Consider the following 27,036-nt stretch of genomic DNA (forward strand, 5'->3'; position numbering starts at 1 on the left):
ACAACAGATTTTTTTTTTTTTACTTCAGTATTAGAAAACTAGACTATATCAAAGCATGGACAACGAGGACTTTCCAGAGAGCCAACAAAAGCAAATGAGTAGTTTCTCTTTCTCCAGCTGGCACCATTAAATGAAGACATTTAGAGCTGAATGGAGTTTACATTCAAATACCAGAACTGATAACCAGCACAAGCTCAACTTGCAAATGCCAGTGAGAGAAAGCAAAGAGTTAGAGGTGAATTATGGTAGGAAAACAACATTTGCAACATGCCAGCCCAGTAAATGCCTAGGAAAATCATCTAGTCCTCTTACCTGTGGTCAATCCTCCCCATCTTCTGGTGTGATTTCTGTCTCTTTATGTACCACTACTTTGGTCACTGACATGTCAGGGTGCTGCTCTTTGGCTTCTTTAATTGCCTGAGCCAGCGCCTATCCCAAGGAAACCACAGAAGGGCAAAAACAAAAAGGAGGTGGAACATGCATGATCAGTAGCAAGGTGGAGAGATTCATGAGATATTACACAATTTACAAATGAGGAAAATGATTAAAATATGAAATATACCATCACTAATTTAACTACTAATCCAGTTTAATTTAAGACATGTCAGTATGTCTAGTATCTTTTAAAGCAACGTTTAGAAATGTTCTCTTTGGCAGTCTTCAGGGTAGCCTTTAGCAGTTTATAGATTTTACCTGATCATGATCAATATCTGCATCTCCTGTGATGACTATTCGTTTTTCAATTCTTGTCTCTGAGATGCCTCCTTTCACAGTCTAGATGGGAGGGACAAATGCAGGTCAGTAATCTACCAAAAGAGTGCTGCTACTCATGCAGAGAATGATCAGTGCAGAACACAGACGTGACTGGACTGAACTATCTCAAACAGCATGCACAGAGGGGACAACCCTGAACTGCAACCAGAGCAGCTCGGAAGCTGGCCTGCTCTAAATGGACCAGATGACCTCCAGAGGTCCTTCCAACACAGATAATTTTATGATTCCAGTCAGTCTGCACATGTGTTAGGGGAGATGTTTGTAAGTCAAAACTGACAGGTATTTATGGTAAATTCATCCCATAAAGAAAAGAATGGACATACAAACAGCTCATATTAAGACCTAGTTAAGGCCAACCACATGTGTCAGAAGGACATATAGGATAGTAGGGTCTTTGTATAGCTCATCTACTGAATGGTGAATTTCACTGCAGAAGCTAAAATCTTGCCCTCAGTGAATATTGATAGGAGAGGTGTGTCATGGCACTAAGAGGGTTTCTGCTTAGGGAGGAACTATTGCTTAGATGCCGTCACGGAATTTGGAAGACCCAACTTCATTTGTCTGTGCAGCCATAAGTTTCTGGTCTGGCTGTGGGCAAGTTCCTCAGGGTACCACCCAGCAACACGACTGTGGTGTCCAAGCTGACTGGATGTCCTGTTATGACTACATGATACAGATTTACTACATGTTTTCAACACTGTGCAGGGCTAATAGCTCAGGACTCAAAGGCATGTCAATAAAGCCTCACACTCAGGCAAGCTATTCCTTCCTGGTTATCATATGATGTCAATGTAGCTACACTGCTTCCAGTTCCAGACAGTATTTGCAGCTAGCACACGTGTCTCTGCACAGCAGAGCACGTTTTGTGCTTGGATAGACATACCCTAAGGGTTTATGGCTCTCAGGACTCTTGTCAAGTCCTTGGATGATGCATTACTGAATCCAGTATAGACAAAGACAAGTGAATAAAGCCAGCTACCCGAAACAGTCAGGATTTTGTCCAGAGAGCATAAGCACGTGTCCATGTTTTAAAATAAATAATGGAATTGAACTTAAGAAAACATACACCCTTGGGAAAATAAAAGATCCCTGTTTTCTGAGGACTCACTTTGGTGATATGTGTAGTGGTTGTAGTGCTGGTGGTTTCAGACGTGATAGTTTGTGCACTCATCAATACACCCGGTTCTGAGTCAGCACTGCAATCCATCTAGGGAAGCAAAAGAGAAAACCAGTCATCAGAAACATGCTCCTGAGCAGAGGGAGGCAAGAACTGGACTGGCTGCACTCCCCTATTTCTACAATTCTTCATAAAGCGAGTATCTAATGGTAGGGAAATAACTGCTATTGGGGAGTTCATGTGTCAGTATTTCTTTCTGCACTGGGAGACTTCCCTTTCCTTCTGGAAGGACAGATGAGAAGCCGGGGTTCTGAAATCTGTAGCTGCATCAGTGTTCTTGAAAGGCCCTACATCAGGACATAAGAGTCACCCTCGGGTAAGTTATTCTTACGTACATCCTCCTCATGCTAATATTGAATACTTGAACACGTTAGAACAGTTTACACTAAGGCATACTCTTAAAGATGGGTGAAGAAACATGGGTTCCTTATCGGCATGTTAAATTAGACCCTGGGTTTTGCAGAATTTCTTACCTGAGAAGATTCATACGTAATGGTTTTTGTTTCTGTATGGACTACTGGCACTTCCTTTGTTGAAATTTCAAGGTTTTCCCCACCAGCAGAAACACTACTGAAACTGATAGTCTCAGTCTTCACAACTGGTGACTGCGTGAACAAAAAAAAGGAATTGGAATATTTAGCAAAGCTTATGGATTTCTCAGAACTTTTGTTTTGTTTTGCTTGAGAAAGGGAGAGGTAACAACTCAAAAATGCTCTGCATTTAAGAAACAATAAAATTCTCTTCATTACAGAGGTACATACACATATAATGCTGGCAACATTTAGCACTACCCTGGATTTCATGAAAACAAACTTCAGAAAGGATCTAAATTATAAGAGGCAGTGGGCAGAACCTGGGACACAGGAGGTTCCCTCTGAACATCAGGAAACACCTTTTCACTGTGAGGGTGACCCAGTGCTGGCACAGGTTGCCCAGAAGGCTGCTGAGTCTCCCTCCTTGGAGATACTGAAATGCTGTCTGGACATGGTCCTGGGCAACCGGCTCTGGGTGACCCTGCTTGAGCAGGGAGAGTTGGAGCAGATGACCTCCAGAGGTCTCTTCTAACCTCAACTATTCTGGGATTCTGTGATTCCACATTTTCTTAAAACAACAAGTGAATGAATCCTGTTCAGGGTTAGCCTTCCATTCAGCTCTCAGGAAAAAGAGAAAGAACGAGTATTTTATTAACCCAAAACAGTTACTGACATTCTGCTAATGGGGCTAAGATAAGGTACCTGAGCTGTTTAAGACACAGTAAACTTATTTACAATTGTACCAAGCATGGAAAAAACAATATGTTTTCTGTCTTTGAGAACACATGAATGACAGCTGAATTCTTGTTATCCATTGCACAAAATGCCACCAAATCAGATATTTTTCTGTAGCATGAAAAGCGCTGTTAGGTAAAACATGCATGGCAGTTTGCCAGTGATGGAAACCAGCAACAAACCTTGCAGGTGCCACGCAAGGAGGAAATAAGAGGACAAACAAACTGCCTGCTGCAAAGATGCAATCATACAGGCTTGGTACACGTTACTTTCCATGAGAGGAATTACCTTAGTTCACTATTGCCTACATTCACAATTCAGCACAGACACGACTGGTTGAATGAGTTACCTCAAAATGGGGTTTTCTTTCCAAAGACTCTGACAGGTGGACTGTTGTACTGTGCTCCTCTGCTTGCTCACACGAAGCTGCAGCAGCGACTCCTTCCTGTTTGGTCAGGGCTCTCCCAGCCTCCTCCCTTTTTTCCTCCTTCGCTCCCTCAGTCCCAGCAGAACCCTCCTTCCCTTTCACACCAGCAGCCGCCGCCACAGATGCTGCCTCAGCCTGGGCATCCAGCGCAAGTCCGGCCACTTTAGCAGGATCCCCGCTTGCAGGCACATCCATCCCATGTCTCTCCTTGATAACTACAGTCTCCTGTACAACCTTCTTCACTGTATCCTGATGTGGCTGAACTGCTTGCTTCATTTCACTGGGAGTTATATCCAGAGAAGTTGTCGTGTCTATTCTCTGCAAGGAAGGAGGAAAAAAACCCCTCAGCATCAGAAGCAGACAACACTACTTGCAACAGCTCCTCAGCTTAACGTGCTGTGAACATAAATAAAAAAAACAGGTATTACATTTTGCCAATTTATTTCTCTCACATTGCATGGATTTTCATTCTCATGACATTATCAAAATAGTAGAAATGAAAAACAAAGCAAGATTCACAATTTTTAAAAATGAAGAGAAATGTCACAGTGTTTTTCTCATTGGTATTTCTGTGTGAGTTTTAAAAAGGCAAAATACAGCACCTTGCAAAATGACCAAAATAAAGTGAAATGAGAGAAAACCTGGGATTTTTTTGGTTTTCTTTTCTTTTTGGTGAAGTTTCTATTGTGGTCTATTGTAACAAAGGAAAAGGCACACAGATACATGCATTAATTATATTGGTTCCAAGTTATGCACAAAGACAGGAAGCAAAAGAAAAGCAAAAGTAATTGTTGTGCGGTTATAATGTTGATGGAGGGAATCGAATGGCCACCTGAGCCCAGCTATGTGAAGTAGAAGTAACCCCTCCTATGAACTCAGTTGGTTTTCTGGCAGACTCTATTAAACTGAAGATATCTGAACCATCCAACGTTTTTTCACTGGTGGACTGTTTAGTCTAAATAGACAAAGAAATGTAGAGTCATATACAGAAGAAAGGCAGACCCACGTGCACAGATATATCAATTGCCGAAACTGGAGGCAGAGATAGAGGAAAGGGAGAGAAGGTTGCGGGGGCACAGAGAGGTTGGAAACAGGAAAAGAATGGGAAAATAAATCAGAGCAAATTCATAATGGCTGTAGTAAGCAATAGTTACAAAGCATAGTTGTTAGCGTTGGCATTTTGCTGGTTCAAGCAAACCTTTTTTTTTTTTTTTTTTTTCCTTTTATTAACAAGCCACAGCAGCAATACTACATTTCAGTAACATGGATCTTTAAATAAACCAGAAAGGTTGAAAGCCTTATATAATGTCTGCTTCAGACCGTGGGACAGATACAAAGTATGAGGGAAAAAAAATAAGCTGGGTTGGCTGCTGTCAACATAAAGCCAGGCAGCAAGAGAACCGAAAGGTAGGGTGGTGTGAAGGGATTGCCTAAAAGAAGTCATGCTTTAATCTTTAAACTGTGGCACAAAGTCAAAGCCACTTGTTACCACTACTTTTGACGCAGACGACTCAGTAACATAGTGAGCAGTAGCAATGGTAAATGGTTGTTCTCTGGAATATCTCCACTCAGACAGGCTCTTATCTCTCCGGGCAAATGCCCCTGCTTTGACAGCTTCACTGCCAAGGTGTTTTTCTGCTTTGCCAAGCTGCAAGCTTCCCAGTAACTGCAAATCCTGGTCCATCCTTAGTGTTTTTTTCAAACTCTCCTCTTCCGGACTTCGCATCTGAGATTCTGCTTCCTTTATGGGTGTCAGAGAGTCGGACAGCTTTCTTTTCGTGCTCTGCACACCGGATCCCCGCCTGGCTTTCTCATCAGTGACAGGCTCGAGGATTTCATACTCAGCCACTACTGGAATGATTTTCACAGATTCTTGCACTTCCCTTTCCATTTTTTGCAAAGCTTCTACTGAAGGCTGTACTGCTTTCTCGCCCTCTTTAGCTTTACTTGTCATGGTTACAATTTTCCCAGATACGGTATCATAGGACTTTCCTAGGGTGAACATTTTCTGCTTATTCTCCTCTTTGGATTGTATTTCACTTTCCAAGTCCTCAAAGCTCTGTGTTAGAACGGTACCGGATTTTAATATCTCAGGTGGAAAGGCAGTTTTACTGCTCACAGTCACTATTTTGTATGCCAGCTTTTTTTTCGATTCACCATCAACTAGCTCAGAGGGTATTTTGTCTATAATAACCCAATCCTCAGTGCCCTATATTTGAGATATAAAAGCTAAATTAGAATACCTGAAGGCTTATCTGTACTTCAGGAGCACTAATGAAGACTTTTAAGAAAACAATGCTGCCTCTTCTGAAAGGATATAATAATTTTTACCATTGTACCTCTTAGACCAGTTATCAAACAAACAGAATCACCTTAGGCAAAGTATGATTTCTTTGCATATTCCCTCCCCTTAGAGGCCCATATAATGTGGACAGAAAAAATTACTTTTGTCACACTATGTCTGTAATAATTTGAAGCAGAATAGCATTTTAGTGCATTATTTAAAATGATGATTGGAATCATCCTGAGGTTAGAAATCATACATAGCAATGGTTCATAACGCTACAGTACAAACAAAAATTATAAAAATAGGGCAAATAAGCCCATTTGACTGTCTCCCAGTTGTCACATACACAGTCTTGGGGAGGTTTTAGAATAGTATGCATTTGTATGTAGCTGTAGTCTGCAATGAATTTCCTTGTTTTCATTAGAATAACACCCCCTCCCCCCGCCTTCAGGACTGTTTAAATTGAGCAGTACAACACAGTAAACACCATACTACTAAAGATTCTGAATGCAACTTAATGCAGCATTTTTTTGCCTCCTTATGTAAATACACTGTATGATTTGCTTTGACTATGCAATCAGCTTCCAGTTATTTGACCTTAAGACTGTAACTTCTGTATTCAACTAAGCCAATGTGGTAGTTTAGAATTGAATGAATTAAAAATAACCTCTAGGGATGATGGGATACTTTTCTGGATAATGATTTGATGAGAAGTAACCAAAGTGCCAGCAGATTCTCCTTCCTGTAGCTTCTTCTCTATCACACTTGGCTAATAGAAAAACCAATAAGAACACAAAGTTCACCATCACTCAGCATAATCTGAATTCACTTGACAATATAAAGGAAATTCATTCTAATGACAGAAGTGCCCCATTCACCATAACGTTCTCAGTGAGGTTTACGCTAGAAATGCATGCACAACTGCAAACAACATCCACAAACAGCACCGTGTAAGTAGATTTCTAACTTGCAGAGAAATCACCCTCTATTAGGAAGCCATAAACTCTGGAGAGGACTCATTCCTCAGAATTTGGCCCCCAGATTACATCTCTCTGGAATTAATGAAATAATAAAAAAAAAAGGGGGGGAGGCTTGGAAAGGAAAAAAGATAATAAAATAATAAATCATTGCCAGCCTGTCTGACTGCTTTTCAAAAAAGTATTATTTGTTTTTACCTGCGATTCAAGGAATGCAGTACCTCCCTTCTGCAAAAATATGAGTTTTTCTGATTTTTCTCTTTCTTCTTTGGTCTAATGTCAGGGGAATAAATGGTTTTAGTAAATGGAGTGTATAAAGTCTGCTACACTTTACAATAGCTCATCATATTTCTCTACTCTACAAATTATTAAGTGCATGGCAAATTATGAAACAGAATTAAACAGAATAATTTTACAGCAAAGGTTTCCAATAAGAAGTGAAATCAGTGTCTCTCTGTGATGAATGCAAAGCAGACACGAGCATATCATTTGTGTAGCATGAAAAACACTAAATTGTGTAACACCTGGGTGTGGATGCACTGTGTTTATTTCATCTCATATTATTCATTTAACTGTGTCTGGTGCCAACCTACATGGCTTCCATCAACAGCCTAGAACGGGCTCCTCCACATTCACCCTGGACTTCCAGTGCCTTCCCAAGCCTGTGAGAATAGTAAGAGTATCTCTGCAACTTGACCACCTGGGAAAGTTATACATGTTGGTAAGACTCAATTTCCTAGACCTTTTGAGCCCAGCTTCTGTCCACCTTTCTCATCTGGCCAGAGCAAGCAAGCCCCCGCAGAGCAAAGCAGGCTTCTTGCCAAATCCTTTCTACCCACTTCAATGGCTAGTGTACTCATTAGACATGCCAATGGAAGTACTATGTTCCTGGCATAATAAAAGGGTACTGTTTTAAATATGTATACTCCATGTACTCAAGAAGAAAGGTAGACATTTAAATAAAGATGCAAAAGTAGAAACTAGAGTGAGAAAGGGAGAAACAGCTCATCCCCCTGACTGCAATGAGATGCATAACTTCTTTATTTCTAAAGTGCTGGTTTAATGCAATCCAGGTCAGACTAAACACTGTCAAGGAGTTTGTTAATATGATGGCTTGCATGTTCTGCAGCTATCTGCCTACCATTATGGCAGGTATTTAAAACTATATTTTTCATAACTAAAATAAAACAAAGTATTACCCCTACTATTGTAAGAAACCAACTGCTGACTAAACAGGCTTAAAGTCAAACTGACCGAACAGACACAGGTGCCAAACGCTCAAAGTACACATTTTGAAAAGGCATATTGTCCCTTCTCTTCTTGTTTTATTATATTAAAAAGCACCAGGTGACAACACTGAATATATTTTTTGAAGTGGACATGCTAAGTTAAATGTGCAATTTCTTTGAATAGAAGAAGCTACTATATAACACAGTTCTACATGCTCTCCATCCTGACTGCCTCTGCATTTCTTAGTAGACATAGACATCAAGGTCCTGATTTTGACCTATGCATGGCTTCATTTTTTTTCCTGAAAAATTGCTCTTTCAGCAGGACACGTGAACTGAAACCATCCTGCTCAGCTGGACCAAAAAGGATGGTCAGATGTTATCTACAGCAGGGGTCCCTTAGTGCCAGAAGTCGCCTCAGAGTTAGGCTCTGATGGCTTAAATCCACCCATATTTTTCCACAGAAACACCTTAATTTGAATGAGTTTCTGTGGGACAGCTGTAGCTTACTTAGATGCATATAAGATATAGTAACTGGACATTGCTTTTGAGCAAGTCTTTTTCTTCCAGTAAGAAAAGATACTGGATGAGGATAACTCTTGCCCTCCCCCTTTCTAAATTAATGGTTAAATTCGGATGTGTTTCCTCAGGGTGAAGACTACATAACTGTGTAATGTTTTGCTACTGTTTGTACGTTTAAATTAGAAACTGTTATTAAATTTCTAAAGTAATAAAGACATAAAATGAACTGGGGCGGGGTTTTAAGTTTGCTTCACCTGCATTCCTCTGACTCAGGCTGACCTATCCAGCTGCTCCCTTTTCAACAGTTCCTCACATCTTTAATATGTCAAGTGCATCCTGTTCATTATATTTACAGTTTTAAGAAAGAAAACCCATATTTTCAACTAAAACCAAACTAACACAGTCAAAGATTCTATTACATTTCCTGAACAAGACAGTAGGAGAAACATAAAGACTCCTTAGCGCCCTCTCCAAAAGGTAAGCTTTGGGCACCGAGTCTGCTTTTTAGGTATTTTAATCCAACTTGATGGCCACTCTAATGCATGTCTGATGTCTGTATCAGCCACTGGTTAGATGGGTATAATGTGGGAGAAGAGGAGTTGGGGACTTTTACTTGGCAACATCTCTTTCCCTAAGAGAAGCTGACATGTGCTATCTGCATGCCTCTAGGGATTCCCTCCCCCAGAGAGCTCTGGGTCTGCAATGCCAACCTCTAAGGTTGAAGCAGAAGACTCTTTTCAATTATACTTCCCAGCCAATTTTTGCTGAGTTCCTTACAATGTTACATCAGTGCCGGAGGGACAGAAGCAAATTTTATGATCACTTACTGGTCTGTAATGCTAAAAACAAGTGGTAACCATAATATAATTCCTGTGAGACAGAAACTAGGTATCTATCCACAATAGAATAAAAACGTAAATCTTCACGCAGACCACACAAGCATGTTTCTTTTTCCTCCACTGCATTTAAACCAAGACTCTGCTTTTTCTGAAGATCTATGTATTTTATGGCAACAGGAATGCTACATTGTTACCTCTAAATCTCATTACCTACCCACAAACTAAACCAGAGGCATATTTTTAATTGTCAAGTTTCTTGCAAATACTTCAAGACTGCACAGTGAGCAAGCTTTTTCACGTGTGCATACTGCAAGAACATGAACACGCTTAGCAATCTGCATTGGGTCTTCAGTGAAACAGTATCCAGCAGACTGCAGCAACTATCAGTTCCCTTTTGGAACTGTCAAAGCAGCTCTAATTATCATAATTATTTCTTCCCTGTCTTCAAAGACTAAGAGAGTTCTTCTCTTTTCTCTGTATTTTCGTAACAAGTCTGGTACTGTACCCCCATCCGTCCTGCTACACCGCTGCTCCCAACCAGTCACCATTATCTAAATTTTCTCTCCATCACCCTCCTGGTTTCTTTCATGCATGGCTGGACTTCCTCAAGATCACCAAACCTCTAACGAAGCCTGCATTTTGCACCCTCAGAGAGACCCAATTCTGCCACGTGGCTTACAGTGAATTTCATACTCTAAATATATGTATGTATATATATACATATATATAAAATGTATCTGCTCTTCCTCGCATCTTTGCTGCTAGAGCCTGAGTCCTGAGAAAAGGAAGCACCTGCAAGTGGGGAACGTCCTCCAAGTACAGCCTCTAATAGACTGAGAGCTATTATAGGTAAAAACGAATAGACAAATACATAATGAAGCCTTTCAGCTCACGCTGACCTCTTCAGGCACTAGTGGTTCAATCATAGGAGCTTCCTCCTGCCTTGCTGCAAGCCGAACGGGAGATGTGGAAAGCCTCTTCTCCCACTCATTTGACACAGCTGTTTCTGTGGAGGTTTCCAAGAAGGTGCGTTTCAGCTCGCTTATATTGGTCTGATGTTTCATCAGATCTTCCTGGGTTTTGTCTAGGTCCTGGACAGTTTTAAAAGAATAGAGCAGTTTGTAACACATCCTAAGCCAACCAAATTTTAGAGCCAAAACACACAACTTGGTTAGTAAAGAGGGAAGTAACATCTGAGGGAGCCAGGGAGCACAGCACTAACACAACACTCTGTGAAAATGTGGCATTTTGAAAGATAACAGCATAGCATATCTCATACAAGTGAGTATAAATATACTCTTAAAGAGCTTATCCGTATTGCTGTAATTTACACCTGATAAAGAGGCTTCAAACAAACATACATATGCGCGTGGATGCACACACATATACGCGCACGCATGTATCTATATTTATAGTACAAGTTAGAGGAGTCATCATAATCTGAGGAAAAAATATCTATTTAATTTATTAGCAGGTGGGAATACACAGTTCATGCATCATAGTGCAGATTCACACTTTACCACTAAAACTAACACACATGTACGTACATGCACTGGTATATACCAATACCAACCTCTAACATAAGATTACTATGTTTGACATACACATTTTCACCCTGTATTCGCTTAATCAGACTATTCTGAAAGAAGTGAAAAAGAAAGGGAAAGGTAAGGGACACAGTATTGAAAGGATACAAAATGCTGTTTCTACACATTTCTTCACAGAGAACCAACAATAACATGCTGAGAGAGGTGAACACCTCCAATTTTGATACTTGAGCAACACCTGGGCCTTTCGTTTCTGTACCTGTGCCTTTAGTTCTCCATCCTCCTCTTGATCCGACTGCCAGCATGAGAAAGATTGGAAAACAACACCTTACCCACTCATATGACCAAAGGCTTTACAAAAATTGGTGACAGAAACACACTAGGTTAAAATCACATTTTCTCTATGTCAAGGGCTTAGGGAGAGGGAGTAGACAGACTGGATGACTTTGCATGGTTCTTCTAACTCAGAGCAAGCCTCCTCTTTTCAAATTTGTTATTTGTGAATGAAGGCGTATTAAACACTTTCCTTTTATAAATACTGGTGCACTCTATATTCACAGATCTCTATTTAGGCAACAGCAGTTGGACCTCCTCACTAAGATCACAGCTGGTTTAGAACCAAACAGCAATAGCAATTTCTTTGGAAGTCCATAATCCCAGAGTTTAAACCCATGACATCTCCTGGGCCACAGGCAAAGCTTAGTAGAAAGTCACCACGAGTAAACAACCCACAACACTTTCTACAGAATGAAGCACATTTTATTTGCTTAAAACGTTATTTCCCTAACCTCAGTCCCTTTCTGTATTTGAATAATTTTATTTCCTATTTAATCTGTATATAACATTCTTTCGGGACCTATCTGCAATGGTGATCTTCTGGAATGGCACACACATCACATTTACTTCAGCTCACATTTTCAGAAGAAATGCAATAAGGTCTGCCCAAGCAGCCCTGTTTCTGAGGGTTGAATTTTCAGATGGCAAGACACAGGTTTTGAAAATCGGGTATCCGCAAGGAAAACTGAGGCTCACAAAATCTTCTCCCTTAAAATAGAGATGGCAGCTAGGGAGATTGTCATGCATTTTTGAGTAATAAACTGAACATTTTAAATGTCACTGTTTTAGGATTATGCTTTACTTTCCGAAGGGCTCGAGGCCTGAAGGTATAGAGTGCAAGAGGCACTTCAAAGCATTATGTATTCCTGACTGGTCTCAACAGACTTTATGTTGTTGCTCCATTTTGATTCTTTTAATGCTTGTGCCACCATTTTATTGTTAATTTTTCATATAGTCCTAATTATTCAAATGACCCATGGGAAAATCTATTGATTATTTTATAACTTGGTTCAAATCTATTCTATTTACAGCTGAGGCCGAATTGTCCTGATGTGTCATACAGAGACTTTGATGATAATTTTAAGTCTGAAATATTAATGAGATCCTACTGAAAACCTACAGTAGTGTTTGTGGTAAGACTGTCTTCTACCAGGTGTCAGACCAAATTCAGCTCATGTTTGCAGCTGCAACCATATTAATTATGAAAGCATTATATGCACTTCACTGGAGTCATACAGGGTTGAATTTGCCCTCACAGTCTGTGTACCGTGTTGTGGATATGAGGCTTCTCAATGCAAAGAAAATATACATTGTTTTATGTTCTTCCTCTGAAAACAATACCTGGACTACTGGTGGCAATACGTGAAGATGACATGTGAAATTACATTCAAGGAAAACCTTAAATATTTATAATGTGGAAATACTTTTTATTCAGAAAATGTGAAAACTGAGTTTTACTGTCTTTCCCCCACTCTGTCCCTCTCACAGGCTGCAGATCATAAACGCAAACAAGCAAACAGAAAACCGCAGGGCTCAGCCTGGCCGGCGCGACCACCCAGGGGGGCGGCATCGGTGGGGGTGAGGCTGCTGCCGCCCCACTCTCCGCACAGCACGGAGGCCTTGCAGTTTCCACGCCAGACGCAGGAATAAGAGGAACCCGCCGGGAGTGCCGAAAACTCAACTCCGCGAGCAAAACTCCCGGGCTCGCACGCGCGCACATGCACAGGCGCGCCGGGAGGGATCCCGGGCTGCCCTGGGAGACATGCGGTTTAGCCCTCACGCCCAGGGTCGGGAGGAGATGAGTCAAAACTCTCTCCCCTTCCCTAACTGGGTGCCGGCGACTGTACAAACCTCGGTGGCAGTGGTCTCACCATCAGCTGCAGTGTCCGTCTGCTCACTGTCAGTCTATTCGGTTAGACAAGTAACCGGGTCCCGAGAGGAAGGCAGGAATAAAGAATAAACCCAGCTCATCAATACACGTGGCTCACGCGGGGAACTGTTAAATTCAACATCCCTGTGAACTGCATTAGCATTGCTTTTCAAACCACGCACAAGTCAAAGAAGCAAAATAAAAATGCTATATTAGTAAACAGAACAGACTCAGAGGAAGACTCGAGGCGTACTGTACACAGTATATGGCTTTACTGGAACAAATTTATAAGCCAAACAAAACATTACTGGAAATGTGTCATTTGAATATCAGATTTTTTTTTTTTTTTTTCTTAAGAAAGCCAGGTGGCTTTAAAAAAAACTGGGGGAAATAAAAAAAAAGCCAATATTTTCTAAACAAACTTTTCCTCCCGTAATGTTTTTTTTTAAAGAAAATTACTCATCACACTTTTGTTCTAGCCAACATAGATTAATGTGGTGGTTTACTTTTTATCCAGAGGGGGAAAAGATAATTCAAAAAAAAAAAAAAAAGCTACTTTAACAGTCACCTGACTTTCAGCCCCTCATTTGTACAGAAGTTGTTCTTGTCTCCACATTTATACACCATGAGGCTGTCTGCATTACCAAGAAGTTCAATAACCATACCCCCAGCTCATCTACTGCCTGTCTGTGGAGTAATGGTAAGGCTCAGATCCCACTTGGTTCCAATAAAGAGCAGCTGATATTATTAACGACAGTAAAAAGAAAGAAAACTGCCATTAAAAGAATCAAAAATACTTCTCATTCCATTTAAGAATATGGATGAAAGCAGAGAAAAATAAAAGTAACTCCCCCACCCCCCAAAAAAAAACACTTACTAGGTACAAGTGATAAAAATGAAACAAAGCACAGCATTGCACAGACTAATCTATCCCTCCTTTGCTTGACACCATGAAGAACATTTTAGTGGAGAACGCAAGTGTCGAGATTTAATAAATAGAGTTGAGTGTAGGTTATTACAGGCTGAGAAAAGAGTTCAAGTGACTATTTTTGATGTTATGCAAGCTTATGGAAAACCAGTAAGGAAAGAAACTGCTCCCTGCTGCCCCAGACTGGCACATCCAAGTTGTTTTAACTTCAGTGAAAGCTCTGGTTTTGATTAGTGATTTTCTGTGGTCCCTAGATAATCTAAAGTAACCCAGGCAGGTAATTTAAATCTAGGACAATATATCTCATCCTCACATGACATCAGTATGAAACAAGAGAAAAAAGTAAACCACTGGTGGATGGACTATCAGTCTTTGAATTTCCTATCTTCTGTCATTTTCTGACAACGCCAATGTTTCATAAAACTGCTTTTTTGATGTTTTTTCATTGCTTTGTTGTCTATCATTCCTTCTTTTGAATAATTTCTACTGCTTGTATGACATGCAGAAGGATAAGTGGGAATTCTGCACTGTTCGTAAGTGCATGAATGTAATTTACACACCATTTTTCAAGCACTAACCACACACTAGACAGACTGCTTTTATTTTTAAATGAAACTGTAATGCTACAATTGTCTACCTAGCTGGTCAAATTGCTTTCACTAAAGTGTTAGAAAATTGTTTCTTTATTAGTGAAGGATATCACACTTTTATAGCATTATAAGCAATTGTTAAGGCATGGCAATATAAAAAAAAAAAAAAACAACAGGTAAGCATTGTCACTCCTTTATACAAAAAAAAAAAAAAAAAAAAAAAGAATTAATGAATCCAGACATTTAAAAAGAATTAAAATATTTATGTCAAGGCACTGTAACACATGAGTCTGGCATACAGGGTTCATTTATGAACCTGAAGTTGGGAACATTAGAGAAAAGCCAATAGAAAGTTTAGCTACTGAGGTACAAACAGAGAAGCTAATGAAATCTAAGGGGTTAGATTCTGCCTCTGACTGTACCAACTGTCTCCAGGTGCATTGCTCAATGGAGAACAGAGCCCAACAAGGTATGAGACTGGTTCAGGATACTGGCTGTAGCCTCTGCATCACTGTGTGCAATCTTTAGTGAACTGGAGGACAAAAACCCAAAGGCTTCTATTTCTTTTACTGTAACAGCAATGAAATCCTGAAGAAGGCATAAAATTCACTTTATTGCAACATGTATGTCTGCTAATAAGCCAATCAACAGCCACAGAGTCAAAGTCAGCATTACTGAGTTACTTGAAATAAGGATCTGGGGTTATCGCAGAGCGGGGAATGGCGAATTAAGGCTGAGCAAGGCAGGTCTCCTCTGGAGTGGAGAGTAAGAAACGTCGAGCTCAACTTGGAGACGGGCTGTAGTGCAGCTGCTGGTGTAGCTCGTGGGCGGGCGAGGGATCGAGCAGGAAGGGAAGGCAGCTATCTCCGGAGATGCTGCAGCTGCACCTCCTCTAACTTGCGATCCTAATTGCTGTGATTTGTTTTGCCAATGTAATGCAGACATGCCCGAGTTTGAAACATATTCACTTTCATGCAATATTTTGAACAAGAAATACCCCCTGGATTAGGCACAAGTCTGTGTTGTCTGCCAGGAAGCACTGCCAGAGTAATCACCCTCATAAAAGAGAGACACTGTAAAGCCTATTTTATATATTTTTATGCTCAATATTCCTAACTTTACTAATGAAAAGAAGTGCTCATTTCTGAAAGAGGAACAGACCAATGTATTACATAAACACTGCCTCATTATTGCCTCTGGAGCTGGCACTGTATTAATGCTGTTATTGCTATTAGATTAATTCAAGTACAGAGCTAATGCAAATTGAGACCTAAATGCTATCTCGAAATGAGGACATGAAATGAGACAGCAACATTTTGGATGCTTTTTATCAGAAATTGCACATTATTATTTAGTTGTTAGGCATCACAGATCCAAAAGCATCTAAAACAATGTTTTTACAAGATAAATTGATGTGACTTTTGGCTTTCCATAAAAAAGAAATGAAACCCTGCACCAAGTCTTACAAAACCAACAGCAGCAGATTACACAAATGTTTAGACGTGCAAGCTGGTTTACTGACGACCACTACTGCAATGGCATCAAGTGGCCAAGATGGCTTTTTACAAATGGCCAACTGGTCTGCGATTATCTGGTCTGGGTTTTTTTTACGTACAAACTGAAACCATATTTTTGCATTTGAAGGTGAAGGTAGAAAAGGAAAAACGAGACAAAAATGAACTCAGTATTTCATTCTGTCAACAAAGAATAACTAAGCACCAGTGAAAACTGAGGTGCCAGGATGCCAGTTACTCTGTTACTTAAACAAGCAGATTCCTTTCCTTCCTCTGGACGTCTTATCACATCCACAGTTCCCAGAACCACTGTGAACTCCTCTTCTACTGCAGTGGGTTTATCTGCCTGTGATAACCCTGGTGGCTTGAGGCATCAGTTTTGGCAGTGCTAATTAAACACTGCAAATGGCAAGAAGTCCCACATGACATGCCCCCCCAACAGCTGCGGAACAGCTGACCCAATCTGACCTCTCACTGATACAGTGGATTTAAGCACGGGAAAATAATTTAATCTGCAACAGAGATGGGATCAAGGCTGAAAATGCAGATCCAGGTTTTGCTGGACCAGAAAGCCTTTTCTGGGCTTGGGCTACAGCTGACAGCCTCTTGCAAAAAGCTGACTCCACCTGAATTTTGAACATGCTGCAGTTGTTGAGGGTGCCTATTACTACTGAGTAGCTAGTTAAATAAATATAATGTATATACACATGCATATATATGCATGCATATGTAGTTATGAAGGAAATTGTACTTAATACCCACTATTTAGACAACTGTTCTAACCCTAGTATAAACTGATAGTGGGAGGAAAAAGGTCTTGGTGGGTTCAGATACAATACTTCAGAGCTGATCAGTGGCAATTTGTTTAGTGCAAGTCACTTTGCATCAGCTGACACAGTTCAAACCAAGCCACTTCCACACAGTGTTGTGCCTAACCCTGGGCCCCAAGCTGCACTCCCAACACGAGGAAAAAAAAAAAAAAAAAAAAGAGAAATTAAAAAAAAAAACAACCCCCAAACAAAAAAAAAAGAAAAAAAACAAAAACAAAAACACCCCTTCTAACATATCAGCACAGACAGAAATGAGGCTCTGAAAGTAGGACCACTATTGCAGCAATCTAACACTGGTTAGGACTGAAGCACTGAACACGAAAAAGAGTGTGTTCGATGCCGAGGTACACACCTCTTCCTCTGAACTGTCACTCAGGTCATTGGCAAGTGAGGCACTCAAGGAGGCCGCCTTGGGCTCCAGGTAGCAGAGGCACATAGCCAGAGGAAAGGAGAGAGTGAGGGCGTATGGCACTGAGAAAGAGGCAGAGAGCAGAAAGAAAAAAATGAAGAGGAAGCAAGGCACCAGGGAGGGGGAGCGGATGGGAAGGTAGTGCTGCACGCTGGCAGGCAGGAGGTTGGTTTCGGAGAGGTTAGGGAGCGACAGGTAGCCGTCGTCATCCAAGAGGGAAGGAAATGACTCTGGAAGTTGCAAGGAGAAGGAAAACAGCGTTCCGCCTTTGCCGGCTTTTTGCTTATAGCTGAAAGCCACATCTTGCTCAGCAGAGCAAACTCGCCCCTTTCTGTCAGAGTCTGGCTCCGACTCGCCGTGCTTTGGAGCGCTTTCTTTGGGTGCCTCACAACCTAAGGACTTTGTTCGAGTGCTCTCCTTGCATCTCCTGCGAAGCTTTGCTGAAGATACATGGCGGCCAGGCTGCGAGGATGGCGAGGGGTGGTGGGAGTCAGTGCCAAGCAAAGATGGCTGGTGACAGAGAAAGAGCAGCAAACAAGGCGCAAAAGCAAAAGGACAAAAAGAAAACTGTAATTAGTTAATTTTCTTCCGTGATGATAAATAGTGTATATATATATATATAAAATTATAAACAGTATTTTAACACCATAGTTTTCCACTGAGTTAAATGGTGCATGTTCCCATGCCGCACACCACAGGTATTACAGAATAAGGGTTACAGCTTACAAAAGGCAACTTCTTGATTCAGCATTTGTCTAGTCATCTGCAGCATGGGATTTACATAAAAACTTTCATGGCCATATGTGGAGTTTCAGGTGCTGCCAATTTCCACTTACTGTAAGACTGGCTTCAGATCATAAGGAGCTTTCAAACATGAAGTACATGGAGAGCAACAAAGGAATGAGGGAATGTATTTCTAATACCAACACTGCTTGTGACAGCATTCCTGCAGTCAGGAGGAGACCCAGTGAGGGCCAAAATGCTTCTCATCTATGCCCTTGGACAACCTCAGCAGTAATAATTAAAACCCCAATGATTTTAAAACTCTATGTGCCTAAATTTCTCCATTACAATATTAAAAAAAAAAGGTCCTAAATCTAGATAAAACACATTCTGGTTTGGGGGGGTGGTGGGGAAGGCGGCATAAATTCATATATTAGATGCTACCGATGGAAAAAACTGTACTAGCAAGATACCTGCCCCACCAGCCAGCTCCTCAGCATGGCTCCCATCACGGCCCAGGCCAGCCCCACAGCCCTGCCCTCACCTCTGCCCGCCGCCAGCGAGAGCTGGGGGGCTGGCCCCCTCCCGGCCACACGCCCTGCTGCCCCTCTACACTGCACCCCACTGCTGTGGCAGCACGTTGAAAGAAGGGAGCTGAGGGTTTTGGCAAGGCAGTCCCTGTGCTCTCTCGCTGGGGATCTGAAGGGGGTCCATGCCCCACGCAGCCACATCTCCTCATAATCAAAAAGTGACTCTCTACCCACAGCGAAGAGGTAAAAACATACCCAACGCTTTTGCTACAAATTTTACCACAACGAAAAGACTATCGGTTACCAAACAAGCAGGATTTGCTTTGATATGCCACTTGTAAGGCATTCAACCAGTCTTTAAGGTCATTCAACGACAAAAAATTGGTAGGAGGAGGGAGGTGATTCAGCAGGAGGGGTGACTGTCACCTAACACACTCCCTGCAGGCAGCCACGACTGCTCTTTAGAAGGAAAATAACCACCATTGCCACCAAAACACCCCAGTATAACAGACCTGCAATGATGCTGATGCATGGAGACTTTTTGGCCAAAGTCAACTATGTGCACTTAGCTGAAGTGGCACACTGGTTCCATGACCAAACCCTAAGGGCCTGAGCTGCTCCATCCACCACGCATCTCCCCGAGGAGCTATAAAAGGCATTTCAACTCCACTGCCACTCCCGGCTCCCAAGAGCAAAATTACTTCAAAGCCAAACCAGCATTTGCCTGTACCAGCTGGTGCCAAACCTGAGCCAACAAGCAGGATTCAAGTTTTAGACACAGGTTGTCTCAATGCTAGATACCAGGTCTAATCTTTACCAGGTATATTAGTGGTAGGAATGGGATTTAAGCCCAATATTTACATGGAAGAGCTCCTTCCCCTCTCTTAATATTTTGCTTCTCTCTCTCTAACCAGAACAGTTAAAAAAATCAATCTAGCAGTTCAGGCAACCTGTATTCCTGAATTAAGCAACCAAAACCAAATGTAACTTCAAACCCCTTAAAAGTGTCTTCTTTATGGGCTTACTGCAGTAAGCTCAAGTCAAAATTTAATGCTGATGGACTCACAGGACTTTGTGAGCTAAATACATAGAACTTCTCTTTATATTGTAAAGGCAAAAGAAGTCAAAGTAAATTTACTCTTTGCTAATACAGACTATTCACTTACTGACATCTTTGCAGTGTTAATATTTAGAATAGCTTCTGGTACTTAAATACATATGGATAAAACAAAGGAAAATGTCTCAGTGGAAAAATTGAAAACCTACCTATAAAATTTATATACCTTTCAGTAGGAATTTGATTTCAAATTTGTCCTGTATTTGTTGAGATCCTATTCTCTTTATGATGAATGACAAAGCTGTTAGCAGGTCCAGTAGAAGCAGGACTGAGATCTCTATAGGCTTATAGAACTGAAGCTCTATTAGCGGATGGTTTAAACAGAACCCACCTCTTGAGTGGGGGGTAAAAATCATTCATTTGTGCATGTTTAAGTACCATCAAAATATTCTAAAAATACCTTTGACTATTTCTAGCCATATATAAGGAACAGATGATCTTTGAAATGCAGCTGATTTCTCCATTGACCTAAATTAACAAACACTTGGAACACCATTAGTTTCTATTGGATATTTTCTGCATATTTGATTTTATCAATGTTTATCCGTGCAGAAATTCGTGGAGTTTCAAGATGACCCCAGTTAAATTTTACAGAGATTATTTTTGTTATGCTACAATTACAGCGCACACTTTCAAAAGAAAATCTTTTCTCATCTGTAATTTTCAGTAATTCCATTTGTTTCTGATTTTTGGTACCTTAATTGCAACTCTTTCTGAGGACTTGATCCTTTAGCTATGTAGCTCATTGTAGTCTTGTATGATAAGTCTAGAAGTTCAGGTTCTAACATTTGCATGCACGTCAGTTTTGTAGGTGTAAAAGTATACATCTTACTTGTTTAGCAAGTGCATTCCAAAGTACACTTTTTGAATTATATCCTAGATTCAGTATTTCATAGTCTGGTTTCCTCTCCTCAGTGTAAAAGAAACAGGATATTTTACACCTGATCTTTTCCGATTCTACTTTATTTCTTTTCAATCTCTGAAATTCAGTATCTTCTCTGTCCCCGTTTGATTTGGCCCATCTTAACAGCTCAGTAGCTATAATGCACAGCAATGTGTGTACATGTATGCAGTGGTGGTGGGATTTGAGATGGTGAGAAATAAATTAAATTTAACAACTGAGCAGAGAATCGTCAACAAAAACAGTTTTCTTCAATGCAAAACTTCAAATGAGGGAATCAAATGCTTTTGTAAGCCAGAAAAAGAAGCTTATAATAGTATATTACTATCCAAAAGTTAATAGAGAAAAATGCTCATTGAAATATATGCAAGGAAACAGAGCGTTATGAGAAGTAAATGAGAAAAATACAATAGTTTAAAGCACAGAGCTACATACAAGAACACAGAACTATTTTGCTGCCTTATCAAAAAATGCTCATACTAAAGTCAAAATACAACTGAAGACCAAAGGAGCAAAACATGCACTGCCAGGCTACTTTTGGGTATTTCCTAAAGAGCCCTTGAATGCTATGTAGAAAACACATGCTGACTATTAAACGGATTTTAAAAAACAGTCTGAGGCAAGAACTAAAAAACAGTCTGAGGCAGGAACTAACTTTTACAACACTGTATGAAATGCAAAAGGACTATAAAAATATTGATTCAAGACACATATATACACGTACATACAACCGTGTATATTGTAGTTTCCTTTCATGGAACTAGGTATCTCCTCTCTCCCTCCCTAACAATTCTGCCTTTCTCTGAGCGCTCTCCAGGCAGATCAGTTTAATAGAAAAACCTCAAAACTCTACCTTGGTGTCATGACGTACTGCCGATACTGGGGTGACTTCCTCTGCTTTTTTCTTTTTCCCCTCTTCATCATCTTTCTCTTCTTCTGCCTTTTTCTCTGGAGTCACAGTGGTTATCAAGTTGGTCTGAGAGATGCCCTTTGTTGTGGCGTACTGGCCAGTACCAACCTCTGCAGCAGACACAGAATCCTTCATGTACATTTCATGGTTTTCATTCACTGATGCTAAAAGTAAATATTTAAAGAGGGAAAGTCTGAAATAGCTTTTGCTGAGAAGCTGCGTAAAATTAAAAAGCTGGGTTAGTGAAACATTTGAGATATTGCTGAAAACACAACTATGTCATGTTTCAGGAAACCAGAAGCATGTGCATACATTTAAATAAACTGTTTACTTGAAATAAAGCTTGTAGCTTTTATACACATAAACATATATTACGGATGTGTATACACACATTACTATAGCTAATGTGCGCATTACACAGCTGTTAAATGTTAGCAAGCCATTAAAAGTGCTACTGTAGTAAAACAGAAAAAAATCAACACGTTGCCACAGTTATCAGGCAGGAAACATAAGGAGAACCAGCTATGACATCAGCCATGGGGGTGGAAGAGGTTTTTTTGGAACTCTGTCAGAATATAACAATGAAGATCAAATGCACAGTAAGTAACGTGCTGCATTACAGGAAATGACAATATTGATATAACACAGACATAGTATCTGAGAATCAAGAAATGGGATCATTGTATTATTGAGTATTAGAGTCTGCTACTTAAGTGAGCTCATTATCCTAAAAAATTCTGGGAAGTGATGGCATCCAATCCAGTGGGCCAAACCAGAATATTTTAGGATGTAAACATTTGGTAATTCAGCAAACTTAAATATATATAAATTATTTTGAAATAAAAAGCAAATTTATAGATACAATGTAATCAAAACACTAACACATACCCAGACACTCTTCTTGACTGTTGTGTAACTAATTTCTAAGCCAACAAGACTATTAAAATTTATACAGTTATTTGCATCTGTAACAAATGACAGGGACAGGACCACAGAATAATCACAACCCAGAATGTTACAGCCACATTTGTGCTATAATAATGTTAGTGAAAAAAATCACAAGCACTGATTAAAAAACCTCTTTTCCCCGGTTGCACTTACGCAAATTAACATCATAAAAACCTGCGGAGTCTAACAAATGCTGGGGCAAAGCGTTTTAGATATCTTGTCTCTTGGGAATAAGCTTAGGCGGTAGGAGAAAGCAAAGGGAGTAGAGGGAGACATCTTGTTTAGATGTTACAAACAAAATAATGCAGAAGGATAATTTCTGCTTTGAGACACATGCACAGCCATCAGGTCACTAGTTGCTTGGTAACGAGCAAGAAGCACATCAGAATTAGAAGATTCCAAAATAATTAATGACAAGCAGCACCTTTAGGGGGAGAAAAGAAGGCTTGTCACTAGTACTTTTATATCAAAGCTTCTCCCTCTCCCCACCATCGACTATAGTCATTGCAATTAATTTTTGATATTCTGCAGGAGAATTCACCCTTTTTTTTTTTTTTTTAAACTGAATTTAGCCTCAGTCTTTTTTTTTCCTATAAAAATAAACTACAACCTCTTTTTACTCAACAGCTGACAACAGTAACAGCTGATGAGGTAGGTGAGACTGAATCACACGCTGGTTTAACCTAAGGGAGCAGCAGAACCATGACCTCTATGAACCACAGAGAGAGGAGGAGGAAGGATGTACTATTAACCTGCATATGTTACTCGCCATCTTACACCTTCAAAAGTAATGTATGGAAAAAGCCTGTTAGTGTTCATCCGACTAGGACTTGAGGTAATTGGAAGCAAGTGTTATTATTCAGTCATGGGAAATAATTAATTTCTGAATTGTAACATATACTTAAATGAAAAACCTGCAGAGGAGACAAAAGCCAGGTTAAACCCAAACCCAAACAGTTACTCATGCAAACCCTGAAAAAGCATTGAAGCCTGACTTGCTCAGGCAGGCAGGTGCAGGTTGGCAGGTCCAGGTGTCCCGTCCTTCCCCAAAGCGAGGAAGTGCTCTGCAGGTGTGAGGCCAAGGAGAGAGGTTCCACGAAAATTGGACTCCCAAGGAAATCCTCCAGGAAAACACTTTGTAAGGACTGCAGCAGTAGATTTAGCACAGTATTTCTACACATCCTCCCCTACCCTTGCAGTGAACGTGCAGGTACTCAAAGGCTCCACTTAGCCGAAGCTCAAGGAGATGAGATATGACAAGAGGTTTATAGCTAATCTAAAGCAGTGACCACCGTGATGATAACTTCTGACAAAGTCAATTCAGAGGATCTTACCCCCATCTAAGCTGCGAGACATAGTGTAACGTTTACTAGAAGACCGCTCAAAGTAAGGTGCGGGACGGTCTATGAGGGCACTGGCTCTTCTCGTCTGGGCTTGTGTCCGGCCACTGTAGCGAAACTTGGACCCCAGTGTGAGGAACTTCTTTGGAGGTGCTTCTGGCAGAAGGAGCCTGAAACATATCAAGCAGTTCACCCGTCACTCCCCCTCCTCCAAAAATCAGCCCACTATTTCAACAGAGGAGAGAAAATGAGTGTTGGGTATCGTGCTCTGTCATGACCCGTGCCTCGTGGGTCTGTGGCTAAAAGGGAATCAAAATGCCCCGCATACAGCATGAGAAAACCTGCTTAGTTCTTTTTTGCATTAGAAGAACTGAGTTCTTCCTAATGGGCAAGAATCACTCAGTTCCTTCCTGATTGAAAATCAGATTTATTGTTTTCTAATCACCAAAACTGAAAATAAGGTGTTCCTTATATCAGGAACCGTGATCTGGGCTGAAATATGGATATATCTTTTATACTTCAAATTTAACATGATGCTGCTATGCTGAGGACAGTGCCAGAACAGATTTCCAGAGAATGCTGGGCAGTATTCATTCACAGGGATGCAGACATTTTTCAGGTTAGAGCCTTCACACCATCTGTACCTTGGCCATGGGAGTTTGCTGAAGAAGCCATTCTCCTGCTATGGAGTTTATGCTTTAGACATTGTTTTCCCATTAAAAATCAGAAAACACCCCAAAAATGCACACTCAATTTATCCAGAGATATTTTGCCGCTAAGACTGCATTTCATATGAAACTACAGATAGCCTGAACCAATAATTTTATGAAAGGACAGAAATTCTTCAGTCTTCCCAAACACCTTGAGAGGGGTTTTTAAATGTTGGATGCCCCTTCATGCCACTGAAAATTTCATACTTTTGGGTTTCCATTGTTAATTATCTCTTTGCTGACTACCTCAGCACAAACTAATTACAGCATTTATTCCACTATCCCAAACTTTTCTCATGTCTTAGATGACAGAAACATGGCTGCAAAATTCCCCAGTAATATACATTAGAGCTATGGATTGGGTATTCTGGGATGACCAAAATTACACCACTGACTACTGTCTGTGTTTTCATATGTAATTAACTAAAAATCTCCTTTTCTTTTTAAAATTCTTACCCACATCCTCCAGTAACTTTCCATATAAGTTGTTCTCCCTATACAAGCATATGTGCAGAAGTGCAGCAGAGTCCCCCGTCTCTTTAAATATAGCAGCTGATAATATCATGGCACAGATAAAGCAAAACGATTAATTGGGACCATATGGTGATTTTAAACATTCAGTATCTATCTGAAATAGTATGAATAATTTGGGTGAAACACTGCAAATTTTGAAGAAGCAATAACCTTCCCTTGTCCGCTCAGAGATACCTCGTGATCAGAAGACAACTTGATTTGAAGGATTTTCTCTCTGCTGACAGAATTGGTCTTTTCTGTTGCATTTTATATCACACCTTTAGGAAAAGAAATCCACATACCTGAAAAATGTATGGTGCTCAACACACACTTTCCATAAGCGCTTTGCAGCACGATGATTTGGCAACTTAAACCCAATAGTGCTTTCAAACTGCTCAAACTAGGTAAGAAAGAAGAAAAAGTATGTATTTGATGCTGTGCATCTATTTTTAGACAGAGTACACAGGTTCATCTTAATTTCCTCTGTCTATATCATCTCATTGCAATAGTGAATATACATGCTCATGTATATAACCACATATATACATATTCTACAGACTACTGTCTAGGAAGGAAGCTGTGAGTGATAAACAATGGCAACCTCTGAGGATTGTTTCTGGGGCAGAACCCAGACAATGAGCAAGAAGGTTTTGATGGTGACAGTGATATTTTATGCCCTATAGTAACAAAGATATCAGTTAAGACTTCGGACACTTCTGAGAAAAACAGTGTTTTAGTGTTTTAACCCTGTTGTCTTAACTTCACCAGTTTAAACAACAGTGGGAAGTCTGATAATAGCCTGGAGGGGAGCAATAGTCCCTAGGGGCTGATCTGGTCTCACACAGCCTTAGATTAAGGAGATTTACAGTGAAAGAACTACAGTTAGTAAATCACAGTGTTTTTAGCTAATTTATCTCCTGGGGGAGGATGAGGAAAAGACAGGTAATTGAAGGGATACTAAGAGACCTTTCTAGGTTGTGCTGCAGATTTATATATTCCAGATGCAAAACCTGTGCCAGCTACAACCACTGTAACATGTTGATGGCTACATGCAGATAGACAAGTAGGTGAAATAGTGTTGCTGTGATCAGGGAAAGGTAGGCAGAAGGGCGCTTGTAAGGAAGCTTGGGTCCCTACGGGGAGCTGACAGAGAGAAACAAGGCAGGAAATAGCAAAACAATAAAGATGATATAAGTGACACATGGGATGTTGAATCACATTATCATCAAATGTGATTTGGAAACAGACTGCACTGATTATTTTCCATAAGGAACTATGACCTGGTCACAGGTCACTACATACCAAGACCAGCAGAGCTCATTAGGGCTTCAGTGCAGGCATTGGGAACATCAGTGGCTATTCGTTTGGTTGGTTATTTTTTTTACTTTGTTTTTTTTTTTTTTTTTTTCAAATCAAACTCAAGACTATGAAGTTGGCTACCAAAACTGTGTCTGCCAAGAGGCAGGAGGTATAGGTTTGTGGATTTTGGTTTACGACTCTAAGAAAGCCTCAGGTCCTGGGGCCAGTGGGGGCCCCAGCAGATTTCTCAGGTCATTTATGAAATCAATACTGAAGACATCAGCCAGAGACTCCCAACTGCCATACTGTATTAAGGGAGAAATGCCAGAACTCATCCAGGTGATTTCTGTCCTGCTATACAGCACCATCCTCTAAAATGGATACGGGTTTTTCATCTATTACAGACTGATTGTTGTACCAGCACTTAAAATGGAGACAGTCCTTTGCCTGTGATGATCCTGAACCACTCCTGGAATTTTTCCTAAGATTTATCATCTTATTTCTGGGTTAGCACACACTCA

At 40.5% G+C, this 27,036-nt stretch overlaps 1 protein-coding gene across 27 annotated transcripts in view; it reads right to left on the minus strand.

The window, feature by feature from the left end:
• EPB41L3 (erythrocyte membrane protein band 4.1 like 3) overlaps positions 1–27,036 on the minus strand; it is a 146,018-nt gene that overhangs the window by 3,523 nt on the left and 115,459 nt on the right. For 6 of the 27 annotated variants that reach the window (XM_042797912.1, XM_042797910.1, XM_042797909.1 and 3 more), the window contains 17 exons: positions 25,519–25,616; positions 23,988–24,163; positions 21,649–21,869; positions 17,468–18,034; positions 13,235–13,288; positions 11,307–11,342; positions 11,074–11,139; positions 10,400–10,591; positions 7,109–7,183; positions 6,601–6,702; positions 5,136–5,855; positions 4,479–4,601; positions 3,569–3,964; positions 2,425–2,556; positions 1,883–1,981; positions 694–774; positions 313–429 (listed from right to left, as the gene is read on the minus strand). In XM_042797912.1, coding sequence (XP_042653846.1) covers positions 319–429; positions 694–774; positions 1,883–1,981; positions 2,425–2,556; positions 3,569–3,964; positions 4,479–4,601; positions 5,136–5,855; positions 6,601–6,702; positions 7,109–7,183; positions 10,400–10,591; positions 11,074–11,139; positions 11,307–11,342; positions 13,235–13,288; positions 17,468–18,034; positions 21,649–21,869; positions 23,988–24,163; positions 25,519–25,616 — 3,249 coding nt within the window. In that variant the 3' untranslated portion in view covers positions 313–318. The remainder of the gene's footprint in view (positions 1–312; positions 430–693; positions 775–1,882; positions 1,982–2,424; positions 2,557–3,568; positions 3,965–4,478; positions 4,602–5,135; positions 5,856–6,600; positions 6,703–7,108; positions 7,184–10,399; positions 10,592–11,073; positions 11,140–11,306; positions 11,343–13,234; positions 13,289–17,467; positions 18,035–21,648; positions 21,870–23,987; positions 24,164–25,518; positions 25,617–27,036) is intronic. The other 21 variants (XM_032987630.2, XM_032987634.2, XM_032987632.2 and 18 more) reach the window with 21 other exon arrangements.

The sequence above is a fragment of the Tyto alba genome, unplaced genomic scaffold, assembly GCF_018691265.1.
Source record: "Tyto alba isolate M040663 unplaced genomic scaffold, T.alba_DEE_v4.0 Super-Scaffold_27, whole genome shotgun sequence".
Lineage (NCBI taxonomy): Eukaryota > Metazoa > Chordata > Aves > Strigiformes > Tytonidae > Tyto > Tyto alba.